General features: G+C 55.1%; 11 protein-coding genes across 11 annotated transcripts; 8 read left to right on the top strand and 3 right to left on the bottom strand.

Moving 5' to 3' along the window:
* Positions 1–396: 396 nt before the first annotated feature.
* DGK1 (diacylglycerol kinase (CTP)) lies at positions 397–2,316 on the bottom strand (the record flags this gene model as incomplete). The annotated part of the gene is made up of 4 exons (XM_056207727.1): positions 397–1,337; positions 1,500–1,647; positions 1,700–1,714; positions 1,744–2,316. 4 exons carry the CDS (start codon positions 2,314–2,316, stop codon positions 397–399), a joined length of 1,677 nt encoding a protein of 558 aa, XP_056063702.1.
* Positions 2,317–2,481: 165 nt separating this feature from the next.
* Positions 2,482–4,013, top strand: MVES1_002906 (uncharacterized protein; the record flags this gene model as incomplete). Its single annotated transcript, XM_056207726.1, has 2 exons — positions 2,482–2,626; positions 2,665–4,013. 2 exons carry the CDS (start codon positions 2,482–2,484, stop codon positions 4,011–4,013), a joined length of 1,494 nt encoding a protein of 497 aa, XP_056063701.1.
* A 66-nt stretch (positions 4,014–4,079) lies between these two features.
* MVES1_002905 (uncharacterized protein) lies at positions 4,080–5,000 on the bottom strand (the record flags this gene model as incomplete). The annotated part of the gene is made up of 2 exons (XM_056207725.1): positions 4,080–4,781; positions 4,809–5,000. The coding sequence occupies 2 exons, from the start codon at positions 4,998–5,000 to the stop codon at positions 4,080–4,082; spliced, it is 894 nt and encodes a 297-aa protein (XP_056063700.1).
* A 116-nt stretch (positions 5,001–5,116) lies between these two features.
* PRE1 (proteasome endopeptidase complex) lies at positions 5,117–5,832 on the top strand (the record flags this gene model as incomplete). Its single annotated transcript, XM_056207724.1, has 3 exons — positions 5,117–5,267; positions 5,372–5,429; positions 5,457–5,832. 3 exons carry the CDS (start codon positions 5,117–5,119, stop codon positions 5,830–5,832), a joined length of 585 nt encoding a protein of 194 aa, XP_056063699.1.
* A 115-nt stretch (positions 5,833–5,947) lies between these two features.
* RET2 (coatomer subunit delta) lies at positions 5,948–8,303 on the top strand (the record flags this gene model as incomplete). Its single annotated transcript, XM_056207723.1, has 3 exons — positions 5,948–5,950; positions 5,985–6,024; positions 6,055–8,303. The coding sequence occupies 3 exons, from the start codon at positions 5,948–5,950 to the stop codon at positions 8,301–8,303; spliced, it is 2,292 nt and encodes a 763-aa protein (XP_056063698.1).
* Positions 8,304–8,468: 165 nt separating this feature from the next.
* On the top strand, positions 8,469–8,986 carry TAF9 (Transcription initiation factor TFIID subunit 9; the record flags this gene model as incomplete). The annotated part of the gene is made up of 2 exons (XM_056207722.1): positions 8,469–8,530; positions 8,569–8,986. 2 exons carry the CDS (start codon positions 8,469–8,471, stop codon positions 8,984–8,986), a joined length of 480 nt encoding a protein of 159 aa, XP_056063697.1.
* Positions 8,987–9,104: 118 nt separating this feature from the next.
* Positions 9,105–9,902, top strand: MVES1_002901 (uncharacterized protein; the record flags this gene model as incomplete). Its single annotated transcript, XM_056207721.1, has 3 exons — positions 9,105–9,503; positions 9,532–9,632; positions 9,659–9,902. 3 exons carry the CDS (start codon positions 9,105–9,107, stop codon positions 9,900–9,902), a joined length of 744 nt encoding a protein of 247 aa, XP_056063696.1.
* Positions 9,903–9,918: 16 nt separating this feature from the next.
* SLU7 (mRNA splicing protein) lies at positions 9,919–11,250 on the bottom strand (the record flags this gene model as incomplete). The annotated part of the gene is made up of 1 exon (XM_056207720.1): positions 9,919–11,250. One exon carries the CDS (start codon positions 11,248–11,250, stop codon positions 9,919–9,921), a length of 1,332 nt encoding a protein of 443 aa, XP_056063695.1.
* An 80-nt stretch (positions 11,251–11,330) lies between these two features.
* Positions 11,331–13,249, top strand: BUR1 ([pyruvate dehydrogenase (acetyl-transferring)] kinase; the record flags this gene model as incomplete). Its single annotated transcript, XM_056207719.1, has 2 exons — positions 11,331–12,955; positions 12,985–13,249. The coding sequence occupies 2 exons, from the start codon at positions 11,331–11,333 to the stop codon at positions 13,247–13,249; spliced, it is 1,890 nt and encodes a 629-aa protein (XP_056063694.1).
* Positions 13,250–14,172: 923 nt separating this feature from the next.
* MVES1_002898 (uncharacterized protein) lies at positions 14,173–15,802 on the top strand (the record flags this gene model as incomplete). The annotated part of the gene is made up of 3 exons (XM_056207718.1): positions 14,173–14,212; positions 14,294–14,334; positions 14,369–15,802. The coding sequence occupies 3 exons, from the start codon at positions 14,173–14,175 to the stop codon at positions 15,800–15,802; spliced, it is 1,515 nt and encodes a 504-aa protein (XP_056063693.1).
* Positions 15,803–15,902: 100 nt separating this feature from the next.
* hxk1 (hexokinase) lies at positions 15,903–17,360 on the top strand (the record flags this gene model as incomplete). The annotated part of the gene is made up of 1 exon (XM_056207717.1): positions 15,903–17,360. The coding sequence occupies one exon, from the start codon at positions 15,903–15,905 to the stop codon at positions 17,358–17,360; it is 1,458 nt and encodes a 485-aa protein (XP_056063692.1).
* Between the last annotated feature and the right edge of the window lie 61 nt (positions 17,361–17,421).

Genomic DNA, 17,421 nt, shown 5'->3' with positions numbered 1-17,421 from the left:
TCGAATACCCTTATTGCCGGCCATACAATAATCGGCAAGCGGTGCGCTGTACCCGTCTCAGCACGCTTGGGAGTGCTCAAGAAGTGTACATTGAAGGATTCAGCGCGTGCGGTAAGAATGTTGGGAAAGAGATATGGGACTATAGTCAATTTGTGGTGCGTTTGTCGTCGTGACTAACAGTGAGATGGTCAATGTTTTGATTGTTTTTCTCGCACTAGTGGTGTACATTTGGCGCCAAATATACCAAACACGGAAGCACCACGGTATGTTGTACCGTCGAGTACATGGGCGCCAAGATAGTACAGCTCGACGCTCGACGCGGTGAAAAAAAAAAAGTTGCAAATAATTTCGTGTGTATAGTACATCGCGGCGCCGCTTTGTATAAGCCAAGCTACATTACGCAAAACACCTGCCCCATGCGTACAGTCCACCCCAAATACCAAGGGCGCTGAGAATCGGGATGGTCAGGTTGTCATCTATGCCTCCCAACTCGAGCGCCTCCGAGATGCCGGCAATGAGGCCGCAAGCAATGTACATGAGCCACGGCGGCATAGCCGGCCCTGGGCTTTGGCCAAGCGCTGAAAGCTTGGCAATGAACGACTGATCCCCATGTGATTGAAATCCAAAACGCAGCCCCATCCATCCAGTATGCGCGAGGCCAGGCGCACGATCAGATCCAAACGTCGCTACGCCATGCGGGCTCCACGAAAGTTGCATGTTGCGCTCGCGCATGTCTGCCAGACCCGTCCCCCAAAAGACGAATGCGACAAGCATACCGACCACCACTGCAGCGAGGAAGCCCGCAAGAGACTTTCGGCGCGCAAAGAAGATGGAAGGCAGCGCCGGCGTGTATTTGCCAAAGAGGCGGCCAAACATCGACGCACAGGGATCGCACCACGATAAGATCATGATAGAGACGGCTGCAATGTCCTCGGGGAAAAAGTGCATGCTGCAAATGACACCCACAAGGTACCAAAGAACGCCAGTCACACGCTCCCGCTCCCCCTCACGCATTAATACACCGAGAACTCCCTCATATATCCTCTCATAGAAGGGCAAATTGAGACGCAGCAAGTCGTTTGCAGCGACAAAAAGAAGAAAGCAGAACAGGTTGCGCGTGACCAGAGCCGTATCATAGTTGTTCACGTACAGCCAAAGAACACCGAACCCGATGCTCCCGTGCAAGATCTTGCGCGGGATCTCCCACTTCTCAATCCAGTACTCCCACGCAGAGATGGGAGTGTCTCCCGCGCTCGGTTTTGAACTGCCGGTCGCGGTAGGCATGGTCTGCGGTGTCGACTCTTGGTAGGACGGGGTACGCGCAAGTACACGTAAAACTGCTGCACCCTTCTCAACCGATGTGGAACGGGACGCCCGCGCATGCACGCGTGATTGATCGGACATCCCTAGCGCGACGGCGTTTCAAAAACGGAAAGGGCGGCGCGGCTTGTTTGCAAAGCATTCCTATGTTCGGCCGACACTATGTGCGCTTGACATACGGCGTTGCAGCTGTGCCAGCGCAGCGGCGAGTGTGCTGGCCGCTGCGTGGTCCGTTGCTTTGAGCTGTGCATGCACATCCTCGAGTTCCGGTTGGACTTCCTCGAAAATTGCATTAGCCTCAATTTTTTCGTCGTAGAGTGCGGTATACTTGGCATTATGCGCCGCATGAAGCTGCAGGTAAGCGGTGCTGTGTACATACACTTTCAGCCAATGTCTACGGTTAGAATACGCAAGTATACGTACATAGTTAGTATCATTACTGTATCCAAGCTTTTTTGCAATGTCTGCAAGTGCTTCGGGGGCTGGGTGCGATTTGGACAGTGTCTCAGAGAGCGCATTTTCTGCGGCTAATGCGCGTTCTTCGGCATTTTTCGCTGTGCGCTCCGCAGTGGACTTTGTCGCATTCGCCTCCAATAACGATGTCTCTACAGTGCGCACGGCCTCTGCCTTTTCCTTCTCAAAGGCTTCTTGTAATGTGGTCATCTGCTCTGCGAATGCGTTGTGGCTCTCTGCAAATGCGCGCTGTGCATCTTTAAGGTCACCTTGTAATTTCTCTACCTGCAGCTTCAAAAGCGCGTTTTGCTCAGCAATTTGGTCTGGCGCATTGAGTTGTAAAGGCTTATTGTCTTGCGGGGCACCGACTGCATGTGGGGAAAATATGGCGTCCGCACTATCCTCGGTCTCCACCGCACCCTGCTCAAGCCCAGACGCTAAATTCGTCTCGTCCACAAATACCGACTCTTTATCTTTAGATATGGAACTTTGTTTCCCATGCTTGCCCTGACCGCGGCCGCGGCGGCCTCCGCCCTTAACCATGACCAACGCGCTCAGGCAGGGCCCCGTTCAGGCCAATTCGCCACGTGCTGCCACGTGCCTCACTTTCTGCACACCTGCGACAACGTCGTCTGCCGCAGAAACGCTTTCCGCCACAACGTACGACCAGTGACGCTGTGCAGCATGTCTTGGAGAAGCAATGCCCAGATGACTGGCATGAATGCGCAGCCACTTGGAAACGCACGCCGCTGGGGTTCCAATGGGGGCGATGATCAGAACGGCTCGCAAGGGTACGATATGAAACGACGTGCCGATTACGGTCCTCCGACAAATGCGCAACACGATCCAAACGGTATGCACACAGGTATATAACAAAGTACTAACATCTAGGTCCACGGAAGCGTCGCTCGCGTTGGGGCAGCACAAATGAGCGTTCTGATGTTGCAAATGCTGCGATTGCCGCCAACGTCTCTGGCCAGGAGCTAGACCGGTACGCTATCCAGGTCCGCCTAGAAGAAATAAGCCGCAAGATTCGCACCGGAGATGTGATTCCCCCTGTGCGTGAACGTTCGCCATCGCCTCCACCGACATACGACGCAAACGGCCGCCGTATCAACACACGCGAGACACGTTACCGCAAGAAATTAGAGGAGGAGCGGTTGCGCTTGGTCGAGCGGCAGATGCGTATTGATCCCTCGTTCCGTCCTCCTGCCGAGTACCAAGCAGCGAAACGGACAATGCGTCCTACGGAAAAGGTGTACCTGCCCGTGCGCGAGTTCCCCGAAATCAACTTTTTCGGCCTCTTGGTCGGTCCGCGTGGGAATACGTTGAAGAAGATGGAGGGCCAGAGCGGGGCCAAGATTCATATTCGTGGCCGTGGTAGTGTGAAACACGGAAAAGGTGCCGGGGATGACGACGAGGAGGACATGCACTGTATTGTTACAGGCGATACCGACCGTGCGGTGAAGCTGTGTATTAAGCTAATTAACGAGGTCGTGTCCACTGCTGCATCCACACCAGAGACACAGAACGATCATAAACGCAGTCAGCTGCGCGAGCTTGCCGTGCTGAATGGTACGTTGCGTGATGATGAGAACCAAGTCTGTCAAAACTGTGGCGAAAAAGGACACCGCAAGTTTGAATGTGTACAGGAGCGGAGTTGGAACAATGGCATTGTATGCCACCGCTGTGGCGGTAATGGACATTTGGCGCGCGACTGTGTCGCACCAGGCACAGATGGCGGGCATCTGTATACGGGCCATCATACGCAGGTCGACTCCGAATATGCAAACCTCATGGCAGAATTGGGCGAGAAGGCCGGTGCATACGGTGCGCCAATCGGCGCAGATAGCATCGGAGGCCCTTTGCTCACCGACAAGGGCGAGAAGATTCCCCCTTGGCGCGACCCAACCGTGTGGAATACGCCCGGCTCCGGCCGTGCCGGAGGGGGAATGCAGGCAGTGGACCAGCAAGGCATGTATGGCAGCGCCACTATGGATGCCGGATGGGCTGGCCGCAACTTTTACGGCGGCGAGCAAGCGTGGCCTGCAGAGCAAGCTGCACAGCCAGAAGAGGGACAGCAGGACTACTCTGCAGAGTGGGCTGCCTATTACGCTGCACAAGCTGCACAGCAGGGTGCAGAAGGTGCTGCAGCCGAGGGCGAGCCTGCGCGCGATTATTCAAAGGAATGGGAGGAGTATTATCGCCAGCAAGCACTTGCACAACAAGCACAGGATTAGTAGACGTTGTGGTATAATGCTAGCTGCTCTACGGAAAAGCCATGGGTATCGAGTGTGTAGGGTATATTACTGGGGCGCATTTGTGGACTGTTTCATACTGGCAATGATGCGGCTCGCTTCCCAGTTCAGATACTCATCGCGTCCCTTTTCCCATTGCCGCTGGTCGCCCAGCATCGGCTCCTCGTCCCGCGCAGGCTCCTGTGTATCCAGAGGGAGCAATGTGCAGCTTAATGGCTTATTGTCGCGCAAAATCTCGAGTGCTTCCATCATGCTATCCGTGTCGCTGCGCACTTTTGTCGCGAGTGCAACCATGGCCTGCATGAGAGCATCGACGTCCGCATTTCGCACATCGTCCGATGCAATGGACCGTGCGCCTTGCACGATAAATGCGTATGCAGAACGCATTAGCTCGGCGCGTTCCAGTCGCACTTTCGAAGCGCGCTCCGCTTGGGCGAGTCGGTGCTGTGTAGCGCGCGCCTGTTTTTGTAAGTGGCATAGCAGAATACGTACGCCTGCAATCTTGCGCCGCAGCATGTCTTCAGCAGGAGGCACAATCTGTGGCACCTCTTCGTCATTCTTTAAAAGCGGCGCATTACCGGCGGGTGGCAAATCGCTCGCCCGCAAATCAAGGCCGCGGTGGTGCGCCATGGTAATAAGCCGAGACTGCTCTGGGGTGATGACAAATATAGAGCGCAAACAGAACAACTCAAAAGTGTCCATGGCATGATCTATAGAATGCTCCAGCAATGTCGTAATTGCATGCACACCCTGTTGTCAATACGACCAAAAACATACCTGCTCCGCTTTCCGCTCGGCGTCTTCTGCGTCGCCAAGCATGCCACGCACGGTCTCTTCTAGCTGCGAGCCAAGCACATACAGGTGCTCATTTGCAGATACCACGAGATTGTCCACAATCACACGTGGATTCACGCCAAACAGCTCGGTAAGTATCAGATGCTTGCGCGCAGCACTTTCCGCGTCCTCCATGTCAGCGAGAAGCAAAGCGTGGAGGCACGCGCTGGGCCGTGTGCACGACGCGATCAATCACGTGATACAAGCGTCGTCAGCGCACGCACGCTCGGCGCACACCAACGTTGCCGACCATGGAAGCACTGTTCGGCATCACAGGCAAAGGGTACACCATTGTTGCTTCGGATAAAAATGCGGCACGATCGATCGTGAAGATGAAGACGACCGAGGAAAAGCAGCGTGTGCTAGGCAACAACCTCGTCATGACATACGCGGGTGAAGCTGGTACGTGCAGACATGACACTGGCAATGTACTTGTGGTGCAGCATTTGATTGTGGTGACGCACTGTGCATAGCTATGTCTACATATGTGCAGTATTAACAAGCAGGCGACACGGTCCAATTTACTGAGTTTGTTGAACGCAATATGCGTTTGTACTCTATTCGGTATGTACTTTGCCATGCTTACACCAGCAACAACATCAGCCTGCGTCCCAGGGCAGCTGCAGCATGGATCCGCAAGCAGCTTGCGGAGTCGATCCGATCGCGTCGCCCGTACCAGGTCAGCCTTCTTCTTGGCGGGTTCGACACGCCATCAGGCGAGCCGGAGCTATTCTGGATGGACTATCTCGGCACACTTGTCAAGGTCCCTTATGCCGCGCAAGGGTACGCTGCGTACCTTACGCTCTCGACGATGGACCGCTACCACCGCCCTGACATGAATATCGACGAGGGCCTCGATCTCCTGCGACGGTGCATCGACGAGCTCAAAAAGCGCTTCATTATAGACGTTGGTCAGTTCACCGTGCATGTCATCGATGACGATGGCACGCGCGTGGTTGCGCTGTAAATGAATACGATAGATTCCCAAGCATGGACCGCAACGATATGTGTCACGTGATAGACGGGTGAGCCAGCTCTGCTCCAGTGTCACTACAAGGCTCGCAACACGAAGCGCTGTTAGAATGGTATGTTGCACTGCTATAACACTAACGCGACAAGGTGCTTCTGGCAGCTTCGATAACGACGCGCGGCGGGAAACGTACGTATTATGCACACTACTGACACATAGCCGTTATTTCCCGCCAGTTCCGTGAGATGGCCGGAAGCCGGATCGAGTCGCTGCTTGCCTCGTTCCCGAAACTGATCAACTCAGGATCACAGCATACATTTGTGGAGACAGATTCTGTGCGATACGTCTACCAGCCATTGGAAGATTTGTATATGATCCTGATCACGACCAAAAACTCCAACATTTTGCAGGATATCGACACGCTCCATCTCCTAGCTCGCGCCGTGAGTGACCAGTGCCACTCATTGGATGAGCATAGTGTTTTGTTGAATGCATTCGAGATTTTGGAGGCATTTGACGAAATCGTGGCGCTTGGTTACCGCGAGAATGTGACTCTTTCGCAGGTGCGCACGATGCTGGAAATGGACAGTCATGAAGAGCGCATCCACGAGATCATCGAGCGGAACAAAGAGCTCGAGGCGAAAGAGGAGCTTAAGCGCCGCGCGCGCCAGCTGGAAATGCAACGTCGTGACGCGGCACGTCGTCAACACGTCGGCATGGGAAACGACATGTATCAGCAGGCCAAGTCGTACGATACGCCTACGTCGGCGCCCGTGCATAGTATGCCAGAGGCGCAGAATTACACTGTCCCTGCGCCGCTCAAGGGCAAGGGCATGTTGCTTGCCAAGAAGCCCAAGGGTGCTGGGTTGCTTGGCTCGATGCAAAAAGACCTTGGTGCAAAGAAGGTATCGGACCGTCGCGTTCCGTCTGTGAGCCTCGAGGCTGCGCAGGTGAACAGCCCTGTCGTTCCACAGTCGCCTTTGGAGCCTATCGTTATACAGGAGCCAGTCGCGCAGTCGTCGCTGGGCTTGGAAGGCATGTCCCTCACTACGAAGAAAAATGCTTTGCATGAAACGAGCGTCGTAGGGCCGGCAGCACCGAGTGAGCAACATGCACAGCCATCGCTGCTGGATTTCGATCCCGCTATGGATAGCGGCGCTGAGGTGCACAGCGTTATTAAAGAAAAAACTGCACTGCCCGCGCTTCCCAAGGAAGAGTCGCTATTCACGTCCGCTGCGCAAGACGATGCGTTTAGCTCTACTAATGCGACATACACAGCGCATGAGGTGCAGTTGGAAGACAATGCGTGGGACGAGGAACTCGTACAGCCTGAAATGGCGGGTATGGCAGAGCCATTGGTATCGGAAACGGAGCCTGCGCAAACGTTGGAGCAAGCGTACCCATTGGAAGGGATGCATGAGACACTCGAGCAGGAAACGCCTGCATTTGAAACGGAGGAGCAGTTGGAACAGTACAATCCTGAGCCAACGGACGTTTCTGAAGGACAAGCATACGCCCATGAAGCCAGTGCATTGCAAGCACCAGATTCAGAAGCATCCGAGTCCATGCAAGACACTGCGGCGCTTACGCCCGGCCTGGCATCTGTTCCTGCAATGCAAGCGCATAAAGATCCACTTTTGCCGACAGAACCTACGCCTGCATCTCCTACAGTGCCTTCCATGCCCCCTTCCGTCCCGCATACCTCTGAGCCCAGTGCTGTTACAGAGAATGTGCAACTCGTACTCAAAGAGCGTGTCTCCATGACGGGCAACCGCGACGGCGGCTTGGACTCGTTGGAAATCAAAGGCGATCTACTGCTCAAAATCACTGATCCAGAAGTCGCGCGCCTCTCGCTCAACGTCGTAGCACAGGACCAATTCGGTGGCGCAGAAGTGCAGTACCGCACACACCCCCATGTTGACAAAGCAGCGTGGGGAGCAGAACGCAAAATTGCGTTGCGCGATCCACGACGGCCGTTCCCGCTGCATCAACAAGTCGGTGTGCTTCGCTGGCGTGTAGTGTCCAACGATGAGACAAAAATGCCCCTTTCTATTACCGTGTGGATTAGCCCAATGAACGACGGTGCCGCCGAGGTGAATGTCGAGTACGAGCTCGAGGCGCTCGATCTGACTCTGACCGACGTCACCTTCGCCGTGCCGATCCCTGCAGGCAGCATCCCCGAAGTGCAAGCACCGGATGAGGGCATGTTCGAGTTCGATGCAGCAAACGCTCGTGTCCTCTGGCGCTTGGACAGTATCAGCGCCGCAAACCCCTCGGCAAACGTGGAGCTTGCCGTGCAAAGCGGGGGCGATGATGCGGACGCATTTTTCCCCGTCTCGATCGATTTCACCGGCTCGCGCGTCCTGTCCGGCCTGCAAATGGCCGGTGTGGTCGCCGCGGAAACGGGCGCACCGATTCCTTTCGCCGCGCGGCACCAGCTTGCAGCGGAGAATTACCTTGTCCGCTAATGTATGTAGTGGAAATAAGTGAGTGGGATATACATTCGTCGGCAAGCAGCGCCGCGCCCTCGCCGTTCTGCCATGACGAACAAGCTTGAGGGTAGCAGCCAGAACGGAGGGCATGTAGCTCCTATACCGCGGGATGTACGCCTCATATCACTCATTCTTGCGAGCATGGGAATTGAGGACGCGGAGCCTGCCGTGCTTGTGCAACTGATGGAATTTGCTAATCGTGCGTGCCTTGCTGGTACTGACAGACAACAGGATATTCTAGCCACGTCCTACAGGATGCGCTGGTGTACGCGGATCATTCTGCGGCACGTCAGGGAGGGAACAATGTTTCGATTGACGATGTGCAGCTCGCAGTTCAGAGCCGTGTGAACTACAGCTTCTCGCAACCGCCGCCCAAGGAGATGATTCTCTCTCTGGCGTCGTCGCTCAACAGTGTTCCTTTGCCCCCGGTATCGAACCGCCATGGTATTCGCCTTCCTCCGCCAGAGCACTGCCTCACCAATGTCAACTTCTCTATCGTGCCTAACGCGCCGCAGACGAATTTCGGCGACTCGGTCGTCCAGCCGGACGTCGCCAAGGATGCGCATGATCTCCAGGGTGATACTACTATGGACGACGTGACAGAGTCCATGGAGCTCGGGACAAAGCGTGCCTTGGACGAAGATGAGGACTATGACTAGGCGATTGCGTCACGCGCATGATACCCAACTAGCCGCGTAGCGTGAATAGTGCCATCTTGGCAAAATTGCCCAATCCATGTGGAGTAGTTTTTTGGTTGCGCCCATGATGCGATATACCATGCTGCGTGCATTGCGTGCGCTTCATGCGCCTACCCTGCGCCCTAAGTACGCAGTGCGCATGCCTGTACGCAACGGACGATGGTCTGCGCCCACATGCCTTTTGACGACGAGCGCGGTTCTTGCAAAGAAGAAAAAAGGCGGCAACGACAAGGCGCCGCCAGCAGATGTTGCACCACAGCTCGACTTGGATGCTATGGAAAAGACGATGAACTCGGCGTTCCAGCGATGCAGTGAGAACGTACAGTCGATAATAGGATCATTGGGTCGTGTAGATGCGTCTCTCTTGGATCCAGTGCGCGTTACACTAGGGAAAAACAGTAAACCCGTCTTCCTCGACCAAGTCGCCACCGTCGGTGTGCGTGACGGGATGCTGATAGTCACCGCATATGACGAGAGTGTACGTGTAGCACAATTGCTTATCCCAGTCGGTCAAGCACATTGAGCGTGCTATTTACAGTGCCAAACTCGACCTTACGCCGCGTGTTGCGCAGGACGAGGAAGGCGTTGTGCTCGTGCCTGTGCCCAAGTACGTCTCCCACCTGCTGACCACAGACCTACCGGAGAGACAAGAACTCTATTGGTGCAGAAATGTGTTCAGGCATGCGAGCATGCAAGAGTAGCACTGCGCAATGCGCGCCAAACCGCGCAGAAGCAAATGAAGCACGACCTGGACAACAAGGTGGTCAGCAAATCCGAGGCCCAGAAAGAGTCCAAAAAATTGGAAGAGATATCCAAGCAGCATAAGCTCGCCGTGGATCGCCTGGCATCCGAGTTGCAAAAGCGACTGCAGCACTAAATAAAGTACAAGGGTATTATGTAGCAGTCTGGGCGGCCGATGCATGCGCAGCAATTCCCGCTTCACCCGTGCAATAGGAACGGAATACGGTACTGTGGCAGCATGCGTACCCCCAAGCACCGTCGGCTATTTCGTACCACGAGCCCCACACCGTGGTGTGGTTGTTTTCGTACACGTCCTCCTCGTAGCGCGACTTGGCCTTCGCGCGTTCCTGACCGCGAATAACATGCCCTGCAGGGCTGTATTCCACATACTCTTCCGTCTGCCCCCCAAGCAGCTCTTTGGGGAGCATGTTCAAATGCTCTTCGCCGCCGTACCGCTCCAAAATACTGCTCTTCGACTCGGCGAGGTGCTGTTCATTTTTCTGCTGGAACTCTTTGAACTGTATCTCGTTCACGGTAGGATTCGCCTGCATGTGCATGGCCGCGTTGCCGCGCGACTCTGCCTGCCACGCAAACAACTGCATCTTTTGCATATCCGCCGTACCGCTCTGAGCGCGCTGGAAACCATCACCGGCAAACGGAAAGTCGCCTACAGCGGCGCCCTGGTAGGGTGCATCGCGCATGGACCGCGTTTTTGGATCGTAGTGGGCAGAATCGGAATTCAGATCATTCAAATACTTGGCACGATCCTCGCGGATACGCAGGTTGCGCACCGTCACCCGCGTGTCTGTATTTATGCCCTGGCCGACCATGTCTGCCTTCTCTGCGTACTTCTCGTCGTCCTCCGACTCGCTGCTGCTGCTGTCAAAAGCATCATCAGTGCTGCGCTTCTTTTCCTTCTTTTTTGCAGGCTCCGCATCGCCTTGGTGGTCGATTTCCTCCTCGCGCAAGCGCCGCCGTTCCTCCTCGATCGCTTCGTACTTGTGCACCACGTCTTTGTACATGGACGGATCGTACCCATTCCACCGATCGCGTTTCGCATCGTAGCCAAAATCCTTATCCAGTGATTGCACCACCTCGTCCGGCCGGATATCCTTCCCCGTCCATTTTGCGCCGCGTTTTCTTGGGCGCTCCAAACAGTCTTTTGTCTTGTGCGACATCGAGCCGCAGTTCTCGCAGGCGCCTTTGCGATACTTGCCCGCGGAAGGACCTGCAACCGCGCCGCGGACGTACCAATCGTCCAAACCGGCCTCTTCTTTGCAGGCTTCCTGCTTTCGCTGGTGCTTCAGCGAAGGTTTGCCAGCGTCCATGTACCATGGCGCTTTGAGCATAAAGTGTGGTATGTGGGGATTGATCTCACGTCCATCATCATCGCGTGCAGGGGGGGCTGTTCCAGCTTTGCGTGCCGCCTCCAGCTCTTTTTGCTGCCTGTACTCCTCGCGAGACAACTTTCCTGCACTCGACATCGTGGCGCGTGCACAAGCGGTGGCGGCGAGTGGATTATATAATCGACTGAAGTGTTTGCGCTTCCGCCGTAGACTTCCTCATGGCGCGCGACGACCCGCACTGGAGGCCCAGTGCGCGGGGCTACCGACGTGACGATCGGTCTCCTGCTCGAGGAGGGTACCAAGGTTACCGTGCACGCTCGCGCTCGCCACCGCGTGGCGAAGGCCATCGCACGTTTTTGCGTCGTTCGCCGAGCCGTTCGCCGCGCGCGAGACGACGTCCTTCTTCTCCGTACAGCCGCAGTGGCGAGCGTAGGAACGACGACCGGGGGATGCGCTCGTGGGATTATGATGAACGCTCGAATGATGGATGGCCGCGAAATCGTGATCATGTATACGAGCGGCCACGGCCACGTCCTGCGCCGTACCATCTGGACGAGCCGCAGGAGACGCGCGTGCGCCCTTTGGCTTACACAGACTCTCCTACCGTGCGCGAGCCACGGAGGATGCCGCCGCGCCCCGATTCGCGCGGCGACACAGGGCCACCGCGGCGGACGAGTCGTCCGGAGTCGTTCCAGCCGCCGGAGCCGGAGCCGGAGCCTGTGCGCCCCAAGCTCAATGTCCCGATCAAGGTGCGCAAAGGGCCCAGACCGGGTACACTTGCACGGCGGAACCGTGTCAAGCCAGCACCGCTAAAGGAGCGCCGGTTTGTGGGGTGCAGCACACTGGACCAGTACGATCTCACTGTCAAGCTTGGCCAGGGTACGTTTGGTGAGGTGAAGCAAGGAAAACAGGTGACTACGGGAAGGGATGTTGCTCTCAAAAAGGTTACGATTTACGAGGCGCGCGACGGAATGCCGATTACTGCATTGCGTGAGATCAAACTGCTTAAAGCACTGCATCATCCGCACATCGTCCCTGTCATCGATATGGCGTACAAGCCAGCAACAGAGCGCGGCAAGATGGGCGACGTGTATATGGTCGAGCCATACATGGACCACGACCTGAATGGGCTGCTGGACAACCCGGATATTCACCTACAAATGAATCAGATCAAGCTGTACATGCGGGAGCTGCTCGAAGGCACCTTGCACATGCACAAGAATCATATCCTACACCGCGATATGAAGGCGGCCAATCTGCTCATCGACAACGAGGGCCAGCTTCAAATCGCCGATTTTGGTCTTGCGCGGCCGTTCCACGATCCGACACAGGCATGGCGTGGGCGGGGTTGGAAGGGGAGTAGCCAAAACTACACAGATATGGTGGTCACACGATGGTACAGGCCGCCGGAGCTGCTGGCGGGGCAGCGTAACTACGGGCCGCCTGTCGATATGTGGGGCGTCGGCTGCATTCTCGCCGAAATGGTGACTGGGAAGCCCATTTTCAAGGGGGCTTCTGAGATCAATCAGCTCGAGCTGATTGCAGCGCTCTGTGGCTCGCCCAACGAAGACAACTTTCCTGGCTGGTCCAAATTGCCAGGGGTGAAGAATGCCACTTCGTCGGGGCGACCCGATACGAACCCCAATACAGTAGGACGCCATGACTTTGGCAGGCACCCGCGCATTGTCAAGCAGCATTTTACATCGACGGTCGACGTGGGGCGCGAGTGTGCGGATCTGATCGACAGATTGCTCACGCTGGACCCACGCAAACGCCTTACTGCTGCCGAAGCACTCGAGCACGAATGGTTCTGGACAAAGCCGTATCCCGCGGACCCAGCTTCGTACGTACATACATCCCCACTGACATCAGCTTGCCCAAGTATACGCCGTCGAAGGAAATCGACCGCAACAAGCGCGATCGCAAAGTGCCGAGACAAGCGAATCCTGCGCCCTTGCCTTTGCAGCCGCCCTTGCCTTTGCCGCCGCAGCAAGCCGTGGGAAGTGCAGCGTACCCGGCAATGCCCAGGATACCTATTGCATCCAAGCCGCGATCCTACGATCGGCCAAATGACCAGGGATGGTACAATCCATCACACGGAACGCGCGATAGTCGCGGTCCATCCAAGCACTACTAAGGGATCGGACGAATGCGTACTGTACACAATACCCATCGTAGCTCTGACGTAGCAAAGCCGTACTAACCATGCATTGGGCGACGGATGCAGACAATACGAAGCAATATCGGCATGATATTCTGATTTTTGATTGCCGGTCAAGACCGAACTACAACGCTGCCTTGGGCCGAGTACTCAAAAATGAGCACACGCAATAGACGCCCATTCCAACAAGCGCCTGTGTAGATACAGGCAGTTAGAAAACAAGGGCAGCACCCTTGGTCTTCCTGTCACCACCAAGTTCGAAGCTGAAAAGTTAGTATGCTTCAACATCAACGACACGTACTGCTTGCAGCGCTTGAGTGCAAGCTGCATACGGTACTTGCACACAGTGCACTCAAGGCGGAGGACAACCTTCTTGGTAGCTGTTCCATGTTAGTCGCTGCGCTTTCTCGCAAGGTGAATACGTACTCTTGGCCTTCTTCTGGAAAACGGGCTTAGTTTGACCACCGTAACCCTTCTGCTTCCGGACGTAACGACGCTTACCCTGGGAGTAGTCGGACGCCTTGCCGGCCTTGTACTGGGTCACCTTGTGGGGACTGTGCGCGTTAGTTTCGCATTCTCCGTATGAAATACGTACGTGTGCCTCCTGCAGGCCCTGCCCTTGCAGTATGTCCTACGCGTCTTGGGAATGTTCACCATCTTCGCGCGTTAGTATGCCGTCGAAAAATACGCTACTTACTGTTCTCGGCGACGGGTTGTGGCGAGACGAAATCGTTCGCACGATGAAGGTGGTGGATACCACGTGATCACCCGAAAACATATAGTTTTTGCGTCTACCCTCCACGTGGACACGCGCTTTATATTTGATTAATCAGCACACGACAGCTGCACGGTAGGTTTATTTTGTCGCGTAATCAAAACCAAACTACTAGCCGTTTGTCATGACCACGCAAGAAGTAGACACACTCGTTATTGGTGCTGGTATGTTGCCGCGCGCATTTTGGACAGACTTTATTTTGACGTCCAAACGCGATACTCTTGTCTACAGACGCTAACAAACAGGTCCCACCGGTCTCGGTGCTTCAAAACGTTTGCATCAACTGGTGCGTCTTCTTCCGCGGCCGTACTTACCCTCAGAACCTTGGTTCTTGGACCCTTGTTGATGCCAACAATGAAGCCGGAGGCCTTGCATCTACTGATGTTACGCAGGAGGGTTTCTTGTTCGACGTCGGTGGTCACGTTATTTTCTCGCACTATGCATACTTTGACGACGTCTTGAACGAGGCTCTTCCTGAAAAGGACGATTGGTATGAGCACCAGCGTGTATCGTACGTACGCAGCCGCGACGTCTGGGTGCCGTACCCCTACCAAAATAATATTTCTGTGCTTCCTACAGACGACCAAGTGAAATGCATTGACGGCATGATCGACGCTATGGAGCTCCGCGCGCAATCGACCCTGTCGCCAAAAACTTTTGACGAATGGATCATGCGCATGATGGGTATTGGCCTTGCGGACCTGTTCATGCGCCCATACAACTTCAAGGTATGGGCAGTTCCCACGACGATGATGCAGTGCAAGTGGCTCGGCGAGCGCGTGGCAGCTCCCAGCCTAAAGATGGTGGTTAACAACACGCTAAACCACAAGGTTGCGGGAAACTGGGGTCCCAACGCCACCTTCAAGTTCCCTGCGCGTGACGGTACGGGTGGTATCTGGAAAGCAGTTGCCAAGACCCTGCCCCAGGACAAGTTACAGTTCAATAAGAAGGTGGTCAAGGTCGATGCAGATGGCCACGTCGCGCATTTCCTTGACGGTTCTTCCATTAAGTACAAGCATTTGGTGACGACCATGGGTCTTGACTATCTCGTGAACCACCTTGAGGGACTGGATGATGCCACCAAACACCTGTTGCAACAGACTGCCAAGGACAAGCTTGTATATTCTTCTACCCACGTTGTTGGCATCGGTATTCGTGGAGAGCTGCCGAACCGCATTGGCGACAAGTGCTGGCTGTACTTCCCCGAGCGCGACTGTCCATTCTACCGCGCGACTATATTCTCAAACTACAGCCCACACAATTGCCCACAGGAGGGCACCAAGCTGCCGACGCTTTCGTACGCAGATCCTGAGCATGGTGAACCTTCGAAAGAGGCTCAAGATGGCCCTTACTGGTCGCTCATGCTGGAGATCTCCGAGTCGCACCTTAAGCCAGTCAATAACGACACCGTGCTTGAAGACACGATTCGCGGATGCATCAACACGCAGCTGCTCCTGCCCGACAGCGAGATTGTGAGCACCTACCACCGCAAGTTCACTCCGGGCTATCCCACTCCCAGTCTGGAGCGCGACGATGCGCTCAACGAGATTCTTCCGGTGCTGCAGGAGCGCTTCGACATTCTCAGTCGCGGCCGCTTCGGCTCCTGGAAGTATGAGGTCGGAAATCAAGACCACTCGTTTATGCTCGGTGTCGAGGCCGTCGACCGGGCCCTTCTAGGTGCCCCCGAAATGACGCTCCTGTCCCCCGACTTTGTCAACGGCCGCCGCAACAACGAGCGACGGCTCAACGTGTAATTGCCATAGCTTTCGGCCGAGGTTGCATTAGGGCCAAGCGCCGAAGCGACCATAATCCCGCCGGAAGTGCCTTTCGTATAGCGGTTATCCCAATTACATCATGTTGGAGGACAAAAATATCTCGAGTTACAGCCGCTCGAGCAACTGCTTTGAGAAACCTCATGCACAGGAGGATATTCTCGAGCAGAAGCGTACCGAGCTGGAGGATATGTTTACCGTATCTGCCGACATGCTGAAAACCATCACGCAAGACTTTATCCAGTCGCTGAAAGATGGTCTCGAGAAGAAGGACCAGACGGTGCCCATGTTCCCGGCTTTCGTGTTTGGTTGGCCCACAGGGAAAGAGACCGGCCACTACCTTTCACTCGACCTTGGCGGTACGAATTTGCGTGTGTGTCTGGTCGACCTCAAGGGCGACGGCAAGTTTGACATTACGCAGTCCAAATTCCGCCTCACAGACGAGCAGAAGCATCAAGACGGAAAAGATTTGTTTGACTTTTGCGCTAAGTGTGTCAAAGACTTTGTGAACAAGCACTTTGGGTCGAGCAGCTCGATCAAGGACCCGATTTCGCTCGGGTTCACGTTCAGTTACCCCATGGTCCAAGAAAAGATTGACCATGGTAAGCTGGTACGCTGGACCAAAGGGTTTGACAATCCCAACACGGAGGGCAAAGACTGTGCCGAAATGCTGCGTGCGAGTTTGAAGCGCTTCGATGTGCCTGTGCACCTTACTTCGATCATTAACGACACCACCGGTACACTGATTGCCTCGAACTACGTGAGCAGTGACAGCAAAATTGCGTGCATTTTTGGCACGGGCTGCAATGCCGCGTACATGGAACATGTCAGCAATATCCCCAAGCTAAAGGGCTTTGACATTCCTGAGGATACAGATATGGCGATCAACTGCGAGTACGGTGCGTTTGGCTCCTACGGGTCTCCAGTTCTCGAACCTGTGCGTACCAAGTACGATGAATATATCGACTCCCATTCGAATAAGCCGAGCGAGCAAATGTACGAAAAGATGATTTCCGGCATGTATCTTGGCGAGATTTTCCGGCTCATTCTCTGCGATCTTGTGGACGACGGCGTGCTTTTCCTGGGCCAAAACACGTACAAGATCGAAAAGCCGTTTGTCTTTGACACTGCCTTTTTGTCCTTGATTGAGTCGGATCCCACGGATGAGCTGCTGACCGTTATGGGTCTCTTTTCTTACTTTTTCAATCTCGACACTGAGATCAAGGAGCGCCTTTTCTTCCGCAGGGTTGCCCAGCTTATCGGTCTTCGCTCTGCGCGCCTCAGCGCCTGTGGTATTTCGGCCATTGCACTCAAGATGGGTTATGATAAGGAGGGCTGTCATGTTGGCTGCGACGGCAGTCTGTACTCCAAGTACCCAGGCTTTGCCGATCGCTTGCACGAGGCCCTCGTCGATATCATCGGCGAGGGTGGCCGCAAGATTCACTCGCGCCAGGCCGAAGATGGATCCGGCGCTGGGTCTGCTGTGATCGCTGCCATGACCAAGGCGCGGAAAGAAGCCGGGCACATTGCACACCGTTAGTGCGTATATACAGCGAATAGAGCTTGAGTTTTAAAACGCACAATGTTGAACTTGAGCTACA

This window comes from Malassezia vespertilionis, chromosome 6 (assembly GCF_029542925.1).
Source record: "Malassezia vespertilionis chromosome 6, complete sequence".
Lineage (NCBI taxonomy): Eukaryota > Fungi > Basidiomycota > Malasseziomycetes > Malasseziales > Malasseziaceae > Malassezia > Malassezia vespertilionis.
This window is presented reverse-complemented; position numbering and strand designations above follow the sequence as displayed.